The sequence below is a fragment of the Chanos chanos genome, chromosome 5, assembly GCF_902362185.1.
Source record: "Chanos chanos chromosome 5, fChaCha1.1, whole genome shotgun sequence".
Lineage (NCBI taxonomy): Eukaryota > Metazoa > Chordata > Actinopteri > Gonorynchiformes > Chanidae > Chanos > Chanos chanos.
In genome coordinates, this window is record NC_044499.1 from 18,381,979 (window position 1) to 18,398,896 (window position 16,918).

The 16,918-nt window shown below is 39.4% G+C and overlaps 3 protein-coding genes across 3 annotated transcripts; 2 read left to right on the forward strand and 1 right to left on the reverse strand.

The window, feature by feature from the left end:
- Nucleotides 1-6,181: 6,181 nt before the first annotated feature.
- LOC115812249 (transcription factor Sox-14) lies at nt 6,182-6,910 on the forward strand. The gene has a single exon (XM_030774733.1). It carries the CDS (start codon nt 6,182-6,184, stop codon nt 6,908-6,910), a length of 729 nt encoding a protein of 242 aa, XP_030630593.1.
- A 3,154-nt stretch (nt 6,911-10,064) lies between these two features.
- On the forward strand, nt 10,065-12,477 carry cldn18 (claudin 18). The gene is made up of 5 exons (XM_030774735.1): nt 10,065-10,284; nt 11,484-11,648; nt 11,862-12,027; nt 12,145-12,252; nt 12,387-12,477. The coding sequence occupies exons 1-5, from the start codon at nt 10,065-10,067 to the stop codon at nt 12,475-12,477; spliced, it is 750 nt and encodes a 249-aa protein (XP_030630595.1).
- A 1,749-nt stretch (nt 12,478-14,226) lies between these two features.
- Nucleotides 14,227-16,912, reverse strand: selenof (selenoprotein F). The gene is made up of 5 exons (XM_030773957.1): nt 16,835-16,912; nt 15,997-16,164; nt 15,646-15,709; nt 15,176-15,225; nt 14,227-14,945 (listed from the first exon to the last, which is right to left on the reverse strand). The coding sequence occupies exons 1-5, from the start codon at nt 16,880-16,882 to the stop codon at nt 14,814-14,816; spliced, it is 462 nt and encodes a 153-aa protein (XP_030629817.1). The 5' UTR covers nt 16,883-16,912; the 3' UTR covers nt 14,227-14,813.
- Nucleotides 16,913-16,918: the final 6 nt, after the last annotated feature.

Below are 16,918 nucleotides of genomic sequence, written 5' to 3' on the forward strand. Positions count from 1 at the left end.
AGTGCTTACCATTATTTTAAGCACAAGGTCAGTCTAAAATGATTGTGGAGTTGATCTGAAGGCAGCCCCTATGGCAGGTCTTTGACTGGTCTGAGCAGTACAGACTTGCAGAGTTAAATATGTATATTTTCCTCAGTTTCAACCCCTTATAGGGATATTTTCATGCAAGAGTAGTCACGGTGCAGCACAAATACACCAAACTTTTATCTGTCCTCTTACAGAGCAAAAGAGAGAGAAACTCCAAAACATCATTTATTTGGCAGAAAGATGGAGCAAAACAAAAATGGAGAAGAATTGAAGAAAAATTGAAATCTAAAGGTAACACATTCCATTACCTACTTTCACTCATAACAGAATTCTAATTTGTTTGTATTTCTGTAACAAATATTAATTTCAGGCTGGAGAGGTTAGGTATGCATCCTGGAGATGACAGCAGCGAGGAAAAACTCACAAGACAAATTAGGAAGAAATCTTCAGGAGTTGGGGAGGTGGCACACTGAGAATCAGATAGGCATGTTAAAATAGTCATCCTATTTGGGTTAGGGGACAGATGAGACTCGCTCTCCCCTCTTCTTTCTCCTGAGCTTAACAAGTGGTTCACACAGCAGGGTGTACATCAAGGATTCTCAAGGCAGTTGCTCACAGACATTGGTTTAAGTAGCCTACATTCATACAGTACTGTAGGAATACTTCTTCAAAACGAGTTGTTATTGCTATCAGATAGTGCTGTAGAGGATACACCATGGGTCTCTTTCGCTTTGCTCCAGAGATGATTGCTTTCCTCTGCAGGTCCATACATGACTGAGTCTTTAAACTCTTCATCCCAAGGAGCCATTGTTGTTAGTCTGTTAGACTGTTTCTGGTCCACTTAGTTTACTATATCTACCTGTAAGCATATGCATTTACATGAGTATTTGAATGCTAGAGAGAGAAAGAAAATTATTGTTAGTTTATGAAAAGGACAGAGAATGTGTAGGTGTTTGTGATTAAACTGTCTGTAAGAAACAAAGGAGAACCTATCAACTTAGTTTTGCATGACCTGTTTTCTTTAATGGAGGTTCTGTCTATGTTATGTCTATGTTGATGTAACTCCTTTACTGCCTCACAGTAAGCATACAGTAAATAGCCCTTGTTTCTGCTTACTCACCTTTCCGCAAAGAGCCTTGTCTAGTACGGACTGTTGCACAAATTGCATGGAAAAGCGGTGAGAGGTTTCAAACAGTCTTTACATGCATAAACTGACTGACTCAATTCATCACAGCGATTAATTTAATAATATATTAAAATATTCCCAGCTTACATCAGGTGAGATACAATACACACACAGACGCACACGTTCACACATAATTAAAAAAAAATAAACAAAGCTAACAAACGAGAGAGAAAAAGGAAGAACTTGTTTCATGCAGACAGATTTGCCATAATGATATGTCCTTTTAGAAGGAGGATGTCAGGTAAGATCCTCCATGATGAGTAAATACTGCTCTGCTTAGGTAGCGTATTTCACTTCCAAGCTGGACGTAGTTTGCTGTGGCACATTTGAAATTGCATTTATTGTTGTCCACAGACATTCCTTGCATATCTCTCTCTCTCTCTCTCTCTCTCTCTCTCTCTCTCTCTCTCTCTCTCTCTCTCTTGCTCTCTCTCTCTCTAAGTGCTGACTCTTGCAATCCCCAGCCTTGTAGATAGGTTGGCTATGCAGTCAGGGTTTATCTCCAAATGGTTAGCCTATTAGTTTCACAGGGTCCGAAACATGTGCAGAAGGACGGATGATGACACCTCCTGGGATTGGAGCTGTCTCTTACGGTCCTCCAACATACATTTACCAGCAATATTTTCATGAAAAGCCATTTAAAAGCTTTACTTCACCAGAATATTAAGGAAAAAATAAGCGCAGGTTTTATCAAAATCCTCCCTGAGCAGAGAAAATCTGAGGGATTTCCCCTGAAATGTTTCCCTAATGTTACTGCTTAAGTGTCAGAAACTCAAACTGGCCTGGGTGGCTTTAGGAGTAATCAGGAACCTTGCATTGTTGGGGATTTTCTGGAGAGCTGCAAAACCAAAATGCGAAGTGGCAAGTGGCACTGAACTTTCTTCTCACATTCTTACTGAAGGAGTCATAATGTCCAGTTACAAAGTTTCTTAATAAAGTATCTTTTAACAACATCGATGATGTATTTTAATGAAATAAAAGTACAGTGCGTGGTATAAAAAATGGATAAAACTGTATAAAATAGTTAAAGGTAATAAGGATTTGTGGGGAAAAAAAACCATTTTCATAAATATAATACACCATCAGTATGTCAATCAAAATATTCATTGTAACTCCTAAGAATAAGCTGCTATTCACGGCCATCACTGAACTCAGTTAGTCATTTCCTTAGTGTGGAAATATCAAAAATGGTTGCTTACCTCTCCTACCAATGACAATGTGGACGGGGCCCAGAGCATTCACTTTGGTTTAAAATGCAGTCAGACTGAATATATTCTATTAGTCAGTTCTATTAGTCAGTTCTATTAGTCAGTTCTGTTAGTCAGTTGAAGCAGGAAGGCTTACACAGTGCCCGCACATACCTTGAAACAGTTTATCTCACATCTAATCCCAAGACTACTACGGTATCAGCTGCATTATCATCCTTTCCCGGATACTGCTGTTCCTCTGGTATGGTATTGGGACCCAGCCAGCGTGACTCATTCTATTTCCCTAGTCAACACGGCTGTATCACTCATAGCAAAACCAGGAACCTAACAGTTCACCTTTACCAAATGCCATGTTTGTTTGAAAGTTCACTGGATTATCACATACAGGTCTCAGGGGATATATCTTTTGCTAAACATGCTAATGTTTCCTTGTTTTGTCTGTGAGACCTCTCTTTCGGGTTCCCCATTTTTGTGCTGTCTTTATGACTTCTTGTGTCAAGATGACGGTGGTATGAGAAGAAAAAGTACATTCTAAAGAGGGCAAATATCTGTATTTGTAAGTGGATAAAGGGATCACGTCAGTCATTTTAGCCACTGACTTACTTCTCTGAGGGAATACTTACTATTGAGGTTACATTCAATGTACTTAGTGTGGTCACCAATATGTGAATTAATGTTGTTCCTACAGTATCCAAGAGGACATGAAACATGCAGATTTCTAGGTTGAGAGCAGACAGAAAAATTAATGGAAAAAAATTCTAACCTGGATTTTGGAAGCAGATGAAAGTATCCAGGAGGACGAATGCTAATTCAATAGACTCTTTCATGGTTGTTTTATCTGCTAGTGTGAGTCCACTAAGCAGTAATCAGCTTCGCTGCATGGTTGGTGTTTGAAATCTCCCTCTGCAAAAGATATCATCACACACTGAGTGCTGTGACCCACCAGCCCCTGCAGGCAACCAAACCTCCACTCATCCCACTGATACACAGACACAGACAAAGGGCCTGAGACAGAACACAAAGAATATACAAGACTGTTACCTTAGGATATGACAAAATGAAGCAGCAGCTACTTACGTACACATGTGAAAGAATATCACCTTAATTTGAGAAAAATCCGTGGTGCTCTGTTAATATGACATTACGTGGGTCCCGCTACAGAGCAGGACGGTATAGTAATGGATGATGCAAGTATTCATACAGTAACACAAAACAAAAACAACAAGTATTGTCTTGCCTCTCTAGAGACACTTTTCCTTTCAGGCAGTTAACGTCATATCTTGAAACAGCACCAAGCTTCTAATAATTCTTTATATAAAGAAACATTATAGTGACAACTCTACCACCAACAGACTATGTTCGTGGCTTAACATCATTCTTGTATTACTCCCACAGTGTCTCTCATTGAGGCCCAGAGCAGTGGAGAAGTGTGTGTGCACACACACACTGGTTTTACTCTATTTAGAGAGATTGCTGGTGTGAGGGCAACTCACTCTCCTTGTCTGTGGTGGCAGATGAAAGGAAGTGTGTAACAGGATAAAATTCTAGTTTGACAGATTCTTCAATGACACTTTTATCTGTCAGTGAAAGCCGATGAAACTGTAATCAGCTTCACGGCATGCTCAGTGGTCTCCTGTGTTTGAAATCTCCCTTTGCAGTAGATAAAATCACACAAAGAATCGCCGTGACCCGTCAGCTTCCTGCAGGCAGCCAATTCTCCAATCATCATCCTAATGATACACAAACATAAAGGCTGAAATGTACATTTGGCTGTTTGACACTGAGGGTACATCACAAAGAACAGACAGCTAGTGTTATAAAAACAATGACCCAAAAAAAAAATCATTGTCTTTAATCAATCATTAAAATAAGCAAGTATTGAATGGGTATTGTTGTTTGATCTCATTACAGTACATCAGAGATAAAATGCTACAGATGAATCTTAAGCAGACTAAATGAAGAAACATATATCAATTCTAGTTGTCCACTCCTAGAGACCATGGACTATGAGTGGCCTGGTTCACTAACTCTGACTTAATCTGGTTTGGTGGCTTTTTGGGAGTAAGGAAGTGTAGGGGAGTCATCCACACTGTCTGTGCTAAGAGATAAGCTGAAGATGTCCACCAGCAGTTCTGTGTGAGGTGGTGAAAAGCCCCATTAGGGTGTCTCTCTTCATCTGGCACTATTCCAAAAAAACAAGCAAATGCAGTCCTTTTGTTTTACCTTTAAGTAAAAAGAAGAAAAAGCAAAAACACAGACAAAAAGTTAATTATATCCAGAATAAAAAGAGCGCTTTAGACATTTTTAAATAAAGGTTAAGTTGCAGTTAAATTGACATTTAATGTAGAAAAGTACTGGAACTTTGACAGTTTTGATGACACAACACTGAAAATACATTTTTGGCCAAAAAATCGAGAGACATTTTCAGAGAACGTTACGGAAAAAATGTGATGAAAATCCCATCCCACGGGAACGCGCTTACGGTATTGCTCTGCTCTTTGGTTGCTGAAATGAGTACATAAGTTCTTCTTAATGCTTTTATACCTGAGATGTGTCTCAAAGGAAACTGTCCATATAATTTCAATATTATTGGCCCCGCCGGCGCCGAGCAGCTTCCACAACTCACCTCACATACCTTCAGAACCACGGACAGCTCAACATCACTGCATTTCAATTGCGCAATGTTGATATGATATTTGGTTATCGGAAACACAGCAACTGAATTTCGAGTCATCAATAAACGGCTTAACTGTGTTTTGTTTGTACAACACAGTGACCAAAGAGAACTTCCTTAGTTTTGACCTTGAGATAATTCGTGAATTTACTGAATTAAACGTCGGTAATTCGTCATTATTTAGGCTGCACGATTTTTTTGTGCTAACTCTGGTTTGGCGCGAACTATTTACATTTGTAGTTGGCAGTCTCTTCTAAGTAATCCAAATGTTACCCAAATGTTCAATGAATGAACATTGAAATGGACCACCCAGTGCGTTCCGAGCGCCAAAATGTCTTTTGCGATCAACAATGTTATAAAGTCGACAATACAAGTGCCCTGTGATCAGTGATCACCTTGTGGTTTGATTCTCGCACAGGCAAGTTAGAAATCAGGCCAAAATTAATTATTTACTGGCAGATGCGCCGTAAGGAGGGGGGGGGGGTGTTAGGACGATTCCAAGGGCCCAGTACTGACAGGGTGCCCTCATAGAACACTATTACTATTATCATCATAAGTATATTATATTCTTTCATAGGGCCAAAAATTTCTAGCGGCGCCCCTGTTTTCTGCTAATAGTTTCAATTATGGTGTTCTCCTCTCGCTGATTGGACACGCAGGGTGATGTCCTGTATGATGTGCAAGGACCTAATGATCCTGACAGACTGTGTACTCCCTACATCAGTCACTTCCTTGAAACTCGCCGCACTCAAAAGTCATGCATTGAAACATTCCCCACCTCAAGACAAGACCAGACCAGGCTGAGGACAGAGAACGAAGTGGACACCCTTATGTGATCCACCAAGTAAACATACTCATCAAACCAGCTCGCGTTTGTTTTGAAGTATTTTCCATGGATGCAGAGGAATGGAATGGAGCAAGTACAGTTTGACCACAAGGCGCTTGATTTACACTATATTAATTCACACAGTCCGTAAGCTCTCTCAGGACATATTTGCGTGAATTTCTTAATTTCAGTGTGAATCCTGCAGATCAGAGATTTTAATAGTAATAGTGAATTTGGCTGTTGACATATAGGTGCATTAAATGTCTTCCGTTGACATGATAAAGACTTCAGATCACATCAAGAGACCAATGAATGCATTCATGGTATGGTCCCGGGGTCAAAGAAGAAAAATGGCGTTGGAGAATCCCAAAATGCACAATTCCGAAATAAGCAAAAGACTTGGCGCAGACTGGAAGCTCCTCTCTGAAGCCGAAAAGAGACCTTACATTGACGAGGCAAAGAGGCTGCGAGCACAGCATATGAAAGAGCACCCAGACTATAAGTACAGACCAAGGCGCAAGACGAAAAGTTTGCTGAAAAGAGAAAGAATCGTTTTCTCTCTGCCCTCCGTCGGGGACTTAAATGATTTTAAAGGATATTCCGCCGAGTCCCATCTGCTTTCTTCGGAGGGAGTGAGAACTTTTCTGCCACCAGCATCGACATTGCATCCCTTCCTAGACGCAAATCAGTTCAGCGCTACCGCCATTCAGAAAATACCAGACATTCCACACACCACAACTACTAGGACCTTTTCGTACGCTTCGTCTGTAGGTTTTCAGAATGGAGCCTTTGGTAGTTTGGGATGTCCCGGTCAGCCAACACACTGCCAGCCGTCTCCTTCAAGCCCAAGCTACATGGTGCCATGTAACTGCGCGGCGTGGTCAGCCTACAGCCTACAGCCGCCTGTAGCTTACATACTTTTTCCGGGAACAACGAAAGCTGGCGCAGAGTACCCATCATCGCCTTCAGGTGGACTGTTAGAGAAGTAATTGCACAAGAAGTTCACAGTGGTGAAATGTATGGCATTGCGCAGGAACACTGACGAACTACAAACTATCCATGCTTTCAACGGGCGAAAATATCACTAGAAAGTGTATAAACTGATTTTCGTATATAATGGAGGTGCAAATATGTGAAGCTCGTGCAAAAACAAATATCAGAGACTTGAGCTCATAATGACACGTAAGTGTGGGGTACCCAAACATTCACTTGGAAATGCTTTATTTATTTATTATCTGTTTGTTTTCATGTGTAGTAGTATAATGCCCTTTCGTTCAAAGTAGTTTCTGACTGAAGGCCTGTTTTTTTTTTTTTTTCAAATATGTGAGGTCTAATATGTTTAGGGACCAAAATGGACATTAAATGTCTAGGTTTTTGAGATTTATGTACATAAATCAAAATATTCTCGAAATTCTCAGGAAATATTTCATAGTTTGTTCCAGAGAAAAACGTGAAATCAGTAAGACGAACTGGCTTGAAATAGCTCTGTACATTTTGAAGGGACTACTGTTTCAATGATGTTTACTGTCACTCGTGGACGTTCAAAAATTGTTTATCGGTATCGCTGAGAAAAATTCTTTGAGTAGGCTATTTTAACAATATAAAACGAAGCACAGACAACTGAAAGAGCAAAAGGCAAATAATCGTCTGTATAATTGCACAGTGAAATTGGCGACGCAAGTATGATTTTAACATATATGTCTGATAAAATCTTTTCGAGATGAACCTGTTCGGACCGCTGAGCTTTTTCGGTGAGGCTGCTCGAAAGGGGCACAACATGTGAGAAACGCATCTTGATAACATTGATGTGGTGATCCATAGACATTAATTTGACATGCTAAAATTGTCACTTTAATACTGGAGCAGTTACAGGCAGGTAACTAAAGCAGTTACCATGTGACAGTCTCATTCTGATTTCACTATTCTCCCTTCTTATAGCCATCCCTAATAATAGGCCTAATAATGATAAAAAAAATGTAATGGTCTGGACAGCTCTTGGTACTATGATTTTACATGTCTGAAACTATCATTTTTGACGAACTTATAGCTCAATTTAACTGAGTAAATAAGTTCAGCTCAAAGACCTGTGGAACATTTAAGGAAACCGACAAAGTAACTGTTCAGGAAGTGTTCCTGCGCGAAAATGTCGTGTACTATTCTGCAACTTTTTGCTTTTGCTAGTATTATTTAGCATCAATGTGGCGAAGACAAGTCGAAGGGCTATTTTTATGAGAACGAAATTAAATGATTTTTACATAACATCAGATACCATGGCAAGCAAAGATCTAAGAGGTCTGCACGAGTCAGGAAAGGTGTACATAAAAGTGAATATGCAGAGGGCTGATTTTGCACTAGTATGGGCAATTTTATCTTATTTAAGTTCGACTGCACGAAGGTTTCTGTTTTGAAATTATATGAAATTCTCTCTGAAATATTCACTGTCTAAAACATTCACTTAGAACCAAAAATTAAACTGATATGTTCGCAAATTCCTTGGAAGTGCTGTGGAAGCTGTAAAGTTATACTTGATAAAGTTACTAGTTACTTGATAAAACTTGTCATGACAAAAACGTTGCGTAGCCTCTCACCTTTCCCCTTCCCCACTGAAAAGGCAATTAGCTTATATCCAAACAAAGGACATAGAAAGAAAACGCAAAAAAGGGGGGGGGGAATTTGAGGGCATACGTTCTTTAGTGAGATTTACAGCAATTTGAGACCAGTAGACACAGCCTGCGTTAGCGTTATTGTCACCAATGTAACCCAACCCATACAGTTCAATATTGTATATCGAAAAATATAATCAAACTTTGACGCTGTGGTGGTGTGAGATCTTTGCAGCTCCATTAAACATCGGAACAACTGTTCTGAGTTAAACAAGTTAAAGCCCGTTAATTATCTCCCATTAATTACCGTCCTCTTCTCAGTTATTGTGTGACAACATGATTTAAAGCCAATTTAAATGTTAGTCAATATCATTTGTATCACTGTGCTTTTCTGTAATATGTTGCCAATAAATTGTCTTCACAACAATGGCCTATTATTTGCTAATTATACATGTCTCCAGTACCTTTGACCTTCTTTTCATTAGAGCCATACCCTGATGCATGCAGATGCTGACCGCTGGTCAGGTCAACCCTGTTATTGGTTGATTTTTAAAGGAACGTGTATTTTCAAACTACATACCTGAGGTATCTGACAGTTAACGTGGAACCGAAAGCTCCAGATGGAACAAAAGGCCTACTAGTACTTGGTCTGGTGAAAAACTGCTTGTGTGTTTCTCTCTATAGTTCACTCAACGTAAAGGCACTGATAAGAATGAAAAGTGTTTCTCTCAAACAGTCAAATCATTATTGACCCTTTGATAAGGACAACCATGTGACAACCCTTGTTTTTGAGGGCTTGTTCATATCCACAGGGTTTCTTTTAGAAACATAAATACAGTACATGGTCAAAGAAAGATTGAACAAAAGATGAAATAAACTATTGATAACTAATAATTAATTATCAACACTGTTTATCACACAGTATTCAGTGATGTTCCTGTTTTGACAGGTATAGATCTAGACAATACTTCCCAGTCTTTAGTTTAGTTTCAAAGGTTTGAAGTCAATCAAAGTGTAGACCAATGAGAAGGACACACTGGTGTAGCAGAACAAGACATTACAGAAACCAAATTCAGTCTCAATAAGTTGATAAGAAATGTTTGCTCTGTGAATAAATAATGACCAGCTTTTTTTCAGACACTGTTCCCCCCATCTACACAGGCCCTTCCCTCAAAACCTTTTGGTATCGAGTATGTTATGTCACACCTCCACATTTACATTATGACTGTATTAGTGACACTGTCATATTGTACACAAGCACAAGGTGGTAATGGAGACTCGGTGTGCTACTCTTAACACATATTTCTCATAAGCACCGAACCACTCCCGGAAGGTGCCAGGCAGAACTGTCCCCACATAAACCCAATGACGAATCAAGCTGGGGGCACGCACGTGGGCGTGCACATGAGCGTGTGCGCCCAGACCAAGATTAAGGCAGGTGCCCCACCTTGTCCAGCCTCAGTTCTCCTGCTGGCCTCTCACTGACCGCTTCACTACCGACAATCCACCTGGACCCCAAAGAGACGGTGCTGAGAGAATAATGGCATCTACTGTGTTACAGACCTTTGGATTTGTCTTAGGGCTCATTGGTGTAGCGGCACTCATCGCCGGTACGGCCATGAATAACTGGAGCACCAAGGATCGCCAGGGGGACGTGGTGACCTCCGTGTATACCTATAAGGGACTTTGGATGAACTGTGAAGTGTCCACCGCGGGATTCACGGAGTGCCGGCCACTCTATGGCCTTTTGGGCTATGCTGGTATGTTTTGCTTCATTCACAACCAGTATTTTTGGAAGGATTCATTGATTTTATGAGTTAATAAAAGTTCGTAACAGAAATAGGACAATAAAACAGGAAATAAACACAATGTTGAACTTTATTTGAGGTAAAGTAGTTTAAGCACACTGAATTAGTGCTTTAAATGCAGAATTTTGAAATCTAATGTTCTTTTTCACTTTTGTTCTTTCATGTTTTTTGTATGGGTAATTGACTCATTACCTATATACATCAAATACAGATTTCCTTTGATAAGACAGTGCAGTACTTAGTACATATTTGTTTTGAGTGGCACATTGGTTCTAGGCTTTGGAGTGAAACAAGGACAAAACTGTCATATTTCACACATTCATACAGCAAGAGAAAAATAAAGGTGACCAGCATAATGTTAAAAACAATTTTACTGAAATACAACATTGAAAGACAGATGTAATATGTGGCTACAAATATGAGTTGAGTCTTCTTCAGCCAGCGTTGTATATTTGTATATTATTGTATATATGTTACATTAATACCATTATTTGTCATTTTACTTTGGGAAATGATCTAAATTATAAATTGGGTGTAAATATGTAAGTCGCATTCTTTAATATAGCCTTTATTCGATAAACATTCATGCTAAAGAAATGTGATGTAGTTGTTATACTGTTATACTATAGCTGTATTTACTTTTGGGCGGTATTTATTTAATTCTAGAACGGCCCCTAGCTACAATCAGCCAGCCTTGCTATCAGGGTATTAACAAACAAAGACTCAGAACCAGAGAGGCTAAGCACGTCATGATAAGATCTCCTGCCCTTTGCTTAAACCACTACACTATATATTTTATTCAGACAATGCCCTTTCCTTAAACCACTACACTATATATTTTATTCAAACAATGAAACTTTGTGCTCCTCGTCTTTACTCCTAGAATGGTTTCTTAAAATAGTTTTCCTGTGCGTTCATATTTTCTTTGACTTTTTTAGTTCCATTTTCACACTGCAAAACTGCACTGAACTATGGAAAAGGAAGTCATTAAGCATTTAACCTAAACACTTAAGATGCTACAGCAGGACCTCATTTGTAAAAATATTTTTAGAAGATGATGCTCTTCTAAAACGAGTAGGAGGATGGCATCAGTGTTTCATTAGAGCCGGAGATCCAGACTGAACTGTGACATGTCTCTGATTGTCTCCCAGGAAGTTTCCAGGCTGTGAGAGCTTTGATGATTGTCGGAATCATTCTCGGAGTAATCGCCGCGGGGATCTCGCTCTTCTCACTAAAGTGTTTCAGAGTGGGTCGCACCGATGACTCTGTCAAAGCCAAAATGACTCTGGCAGCAGGAGTCATGTTCCTTATTGGAGGTACACAGATAATTGCAACCCAAACTATTTAAAATGACAGCAAATGTGGCAAAAACAAAACAAAAAAAACTAACCTATCCCAGCTCCCAAAGGCATTTTAAGCCTCTAAAAAAATCATGGAAATCATGATTTCAATTCAAGTGAATGATTTACAGTACCAAAGAGCCAAACTGTTTGACTAACTGTGCATGACTGTTGTTTTTTTTTTCTCAGGGGTTTGTGGCATCGCCGGAGCATCTATATATGCCAGTCAGATTGTAGCCAGTTTTATGCTGAGCACATACAATCCCAACTATGGTGAGATGTCCGCCATGGAAGGAATGGGAGCGAATGCAATGGGTGGAATGGGAATGGGTGGGATGGGGAGTCTGACGCCCAGGTGAGATGGAAAGCACACACTTAGGTGTTATCTCATTTTCATTATGGTAACAGGGGTGTAGACTGAGAGATTAGTCACTTTATGTTTACAGTACCTTGTTTGGTTTCCAACGGTCAGGTACACGTTTGGACCAGCCCTCTTTGTGGTTTGGATAGGTGGGGCTTTGCTGGTGATAGGTGCAATTTTGAAGTGCATCGCCTTCAAGGCAATGCAACCTAAGGGACCGTAAGTGACTACATTAAAATCATCTCGTAATTCTATGAGTAAATTTCATTATTATTTGAGTTTCCAAGAGTTTTCATTGCACTGATATGCCGGCAATTAAGCTACAATTAATTGCATCTTTCCTTGTCTTTCAGGTACAAGTCAGTCGCTTACAAAGCTCAAAGCCAGACTACAGCTGCCTATGAGGACAGTGAGAGTGGAAAAAGGAATAAGAATTATGTGTAAATGCAGAGAAATCAAGAGCACACTCTCCATGCTTTCACTGAGTTTGCTGCAATTTTTTTTTTTAGTTCAGTTCAGTTTTTTTCAGTATCAGTTGAAACAAGATATTGTAACAATCAGTGTGGTACTGTATCTATGAAGTATGTTAGACATCTAAGGAAAAAATATGGTTCTGTAATATGGATTTTTATGTTATGTTTACTTTGATAAAGATTAGCTAACATTTGCATTACTCCTTTGTCATTTTATTAATTTTACAATGTGGATAAATTAAATTGTACTGCAGTTATTTTTTTTTTTCATTTTATATAAAAATAAACTTAATAAAATAAATTAATGAATGTTATAGTAATATGTGTACTTTTCTCTCTATGTATTGTCTCCCACATTTAACAGTATTATTTACATAGGCAGATAATACATGACACATGGAACAAAAAATGAAAGGTGTTAGGCAAACTTTACCCAGAGGTTTGAAAGTTTTTGTTGTTTGTTACTGTCATTTTCTTGTTTTAAGATAACAGAGGGATTTAATGCATTCTACTGTGATAATTGAGTCACATGTAGTTAATATGTATCTGTAAAGCCAGAAACAAGGGGAGGAAGGAGGTCAGTTTGAACTCGCCAAACAATGATTTCTCGCACCCCTACATTTTCCAACTGTTCCTGAAATGCAGTCAAGCATCCTGAAACTCAGACACTTCAAATACCAAACAACACAGTTTTTAAGATAAGGACACAGAGTTAAAAAAAAAAAAAAAAAAAAGCACACAGCAGACATTTTTACGCACCAGCAAAGCGTTCAGATGTTGTGGTGATACAAAAAGCAATCCTTTACTGATTCACCAGAGGGCGCTGCAGCTCTGCAATACACTGCCACTCTGACTCAGCTATCACAGTGTTGTAAGGCGGCCCAGTTTTTAGAGGCCCATGTATAGTCAGTATCATAGTGATGCAAATCCCTCATTATTTACATAATGTTGAGGGACTTAAAGACTATAAAACATTGCAGTCCCATATTGCTTTAGAGAAATGTTATGTTCTTTTTGAGACCTATAACAACGGGTACAACGGTGGGTGTTTCCCTCCAATTCAGTTAAACCTCACCAAAATTTATAAGAGATCTGTTAGTTCAGTCAGTATTTTTGTGAGGTTCAGTTAGAGAGATAAAAATGATTTATGATGTGGTATTTTATGTTGCTCTTTGGCTGGCAGTTGTTTGAATACAGGTCTGGAGTACATCTTCACATAATCCTAAGAGGGCAAAATCACTTGCAGTGCCATAAGGCCGACCAATGAAATATTGCATTTGGTTCACCATTTTGCGCATGGTATGCTTTGCTGTTCTGAGGTGAATGATACTGAGTAGTTTACACTGATGCCTGCAAGAAATCATGTCAGTTTAATTTGACCTTTGATTCTTTCTTTTGGATTCCATGCCTATGTTTGTAGATCAGTTCTTTTTTTTTTTTTTTTTTTAAATAAAAAAAGAGGCCCTATCCTCTCTATGCCAGAGAAGTTTCTCCTGCTGCACTCAGGAGGAGGAAGGCCCAGTGGTTTCTAATAAACAGAAAACCACCAACTAAAATTATAGGTGAAATGCAGTGTAGGCCTTACTTTGATCTGAGGTCATCTTTTCCAAACTGTATTTGCTTCCTAAATTGTTACTGACAAGAAAAAATAATGTACAACATCTGAGGAAAGCATCTGAGCCTTATGTGTGTGAGACAATAAAACACAATTGCAACTATCTGATTCTAAACAAGCATTTATTGAACAGATATCCAGTTCCTGGTGTGAGGCTTTAAGGTTCTCATCATTGCATCAAACCCTGGGAGCTCCACAGAGACTTCAGGCTTCACATACCATTGGCTGGTTTGCTGTGAGACCTTCATTAAAGTGCAGCTACACATAGGCATGTGCATCTGATGAGAAACCATAAAGCTCTCACAGCCGTCTCCTTCAACCTTCATTCATAAACACAACTTTCTGGTATATTAAAAAAAAAAAAAAAATCATAATAATGAGATGGACGACACATGTTTTGGGATAGAGCAAATAACTCAACTGAAGGGGACAAATCAAAGGCTGTTAACATTTCTCCAAACTATGAACAGGCCAATCAGGTTCAGCCATTTAGAAAGAATGCTAACGGGTTTTTGTGGTTCATTGGATGACTACAACATGACTGATTTGCATCGGGAATAAAAATTTGACAGAAAGACAGATTTCAAATGCTCGTGATAAGGTAAAGAGTACAAAGAGAGTCCAGCAGTACAGTTCCTCAATATTTGTTTTGAGCTGTAAACATATATAAAACAGATGCCGGATGCTAAGCACTAAATACGGTCTAACTTTTCACTGAGGAATTCCTCCACGCTGTCAGTGTTCCACTTGAGGATGCTGAGTTCTTCAGCAATGTTCCCGTTATCGTCCAGCAGCTTTAGCACAGGGTCTGAGCCTCTCACATACTAAAACAAACGAGACAAAACCTTCCGTTTCATTCTGAAGCTGAAAAAGTAGACTCACTGCTTTGCTGAGCCATTAATCGAAAATGTCGCATCACATAAACTTGCTAACTTAATGAATGTAAAACACACATGGCTCAGTTAAAAGATCACTTATAGCAAATCCCCCATCATTTAGCTTAAAAATGTTACTATCACTTGATTACAGGACATCTTGCCATGGATTTTCTCACCTTAATTTGAAGACCCTTGAACATCTTTGGCTTGTCACTCCTGACGAAAGCTGAGGACAAATTTCAATGGAACTGTTAAAATCTGACAGTTGAAATTTCATCAAAATGTACTCCTGTGAACAATGGCTCTCAAACCAGCTCTGCCACAGTATTTCAGCTGAGCACACAATACAGCCCCTCCAAGGTAAACAGAGTCATGTGGCTGACATCTTCAAAGCTCGCCAGTCAAGGTTTCAACAGCCTCACGACGTCTGAACATAAAAAAAAGCCTTCTACGAGGGTGGTCCAACACATACCCATGTGTAACAACAGTCCTTAACAAAATAGCATCTTCTCCATCACAACAACAGCTGACGGCAACTGCTCCCTTGGGGCTTATCTCTTTTATGTCAATACTGAATATGCATTTTAACGAAATGGACAAACAATTTATTTGTTTATGTAAGTGCAAAGGGGATCCTGGAAATTACCCTGGACTTGAGGGAACCTCCCCAGTTTTCATCCACACACCTCCAGGATGGCCCCAGGGTAAAGCTGCCCATCAGACACAGAACAAAATTCAGTTTTGAATTCTGCCTTTAACTGCATTAAGCAAGACTGATGGCAGGTTCAGGAATGGCCACAGAGCACTTTAACTTAACATGTTTTGGACAGGTTCATATTCTCTGTACTTCATGTGAACACAGACTTCTTTTATACATAAGGGGTCCTGCCAAAGCAGAACAAAATGCTCTGAGAGAATTTGGCTGATCATCATTAAGCAATGATAAAATTGCCACCAGGTAAATGAACTAGATGTTGTGCAGCTGAGGATCTATTACCTTCCTGGTCTCCAGCTGGGCCTCTTGCTGACAGCACTGCCTGCAGAAAGGGTCCAACTGGGTAAGGCTGAACTGGCTCAGTAAGTCACAGGAGCTGCATAAGAGATTACTGGAGAACCCAAGCTCCCTGCATGCCTCAGATGACAACTCTGCTCCATAGGCAGAGAACTGAAAGTGAAAGAACATGTGCAGAGTTGATAACCAGATACAATGTCAAATATCCTGAGATGAAGAACTGTAATGGGTGCAGTTCTGTCAGTTCTATGCATGCTTCTCAATCCGCAAAACATGAACATGAAGCAAGTTTGAGTTTTTGAAGATTAAGGGTACTTTGTAATCTGAGCCCCCTGAAGTGGGACATCACATTACAATTGCGTACATCCTGGTAACTAAAACACAGTTATTGAGTTTGCTCAAGCAAAAGGTTACTGAATAAATGAGTTGCATTACTGCATGTGTATCAGCAACCTGACCTGAACTGATGTAACCGTAGCTAACGGTGCAGGACATGAACTGAAACAGTTTTAAGGAATCAGGCGACTATATGGCAAAAGCGGCTCATTAACCATGTACAAATGAACACAACAGAAAATGATGAAATCAGATGCGGATCATATCTGAGCAGAGAGATGCCATTCAAATCAATGTGTTGGGATAACCTAGCTAAAACAAATGAGGGCCACGTCACTGAATAGGAAGCAGCTAGCATGAGCTCGATGCCTCAAGTTTTTGTGGTCTGACTATGTACGTAAATATGAATTCATTGAGATGTGACTAAAACTGCCAATACATTTTCGTATATAAAATAACTGGATTAAACTGGAAAAAGTTTCCCTACCGTTTGTAATATGGATAGTAACCAGAATAGGTAGACCTCCCCGGCCATTGTGAATATTATTTCCTCCTCTACTCTTTGGGCCGG

Bases quoted from the DNA above. Each gene is read 5' to 3' on its own strand.
- LOC115812249 (XM_030774733.1), top strand. From the start codon at position 6,182: ATGTCTTCCGTTGACATGATAAAGACTTCAGATCACATCAAGAGACCA.
- cldn18 (XM_030774735.1), top strand. From the start codon at position 10,065: ATGGCATCTACTGTGTTACAGACCTTTGGATTTGTCTTAGGGCTCATT. The intron at 12,028-12,144 runs GTGAGATGGAAA...TCCAACGGTCAG, and splicing joins ATGGGGAGTCTGACGCCCAG to GTACACGTTTGGACCAGCCC. The intron at 12,253-12,386 runs GTAAGTGACTAC...CTTGTCTTTCAG, and splicing joins GCAATGCAACCTAAGGGACC to GTACAAGTCAGTCGCTTACA.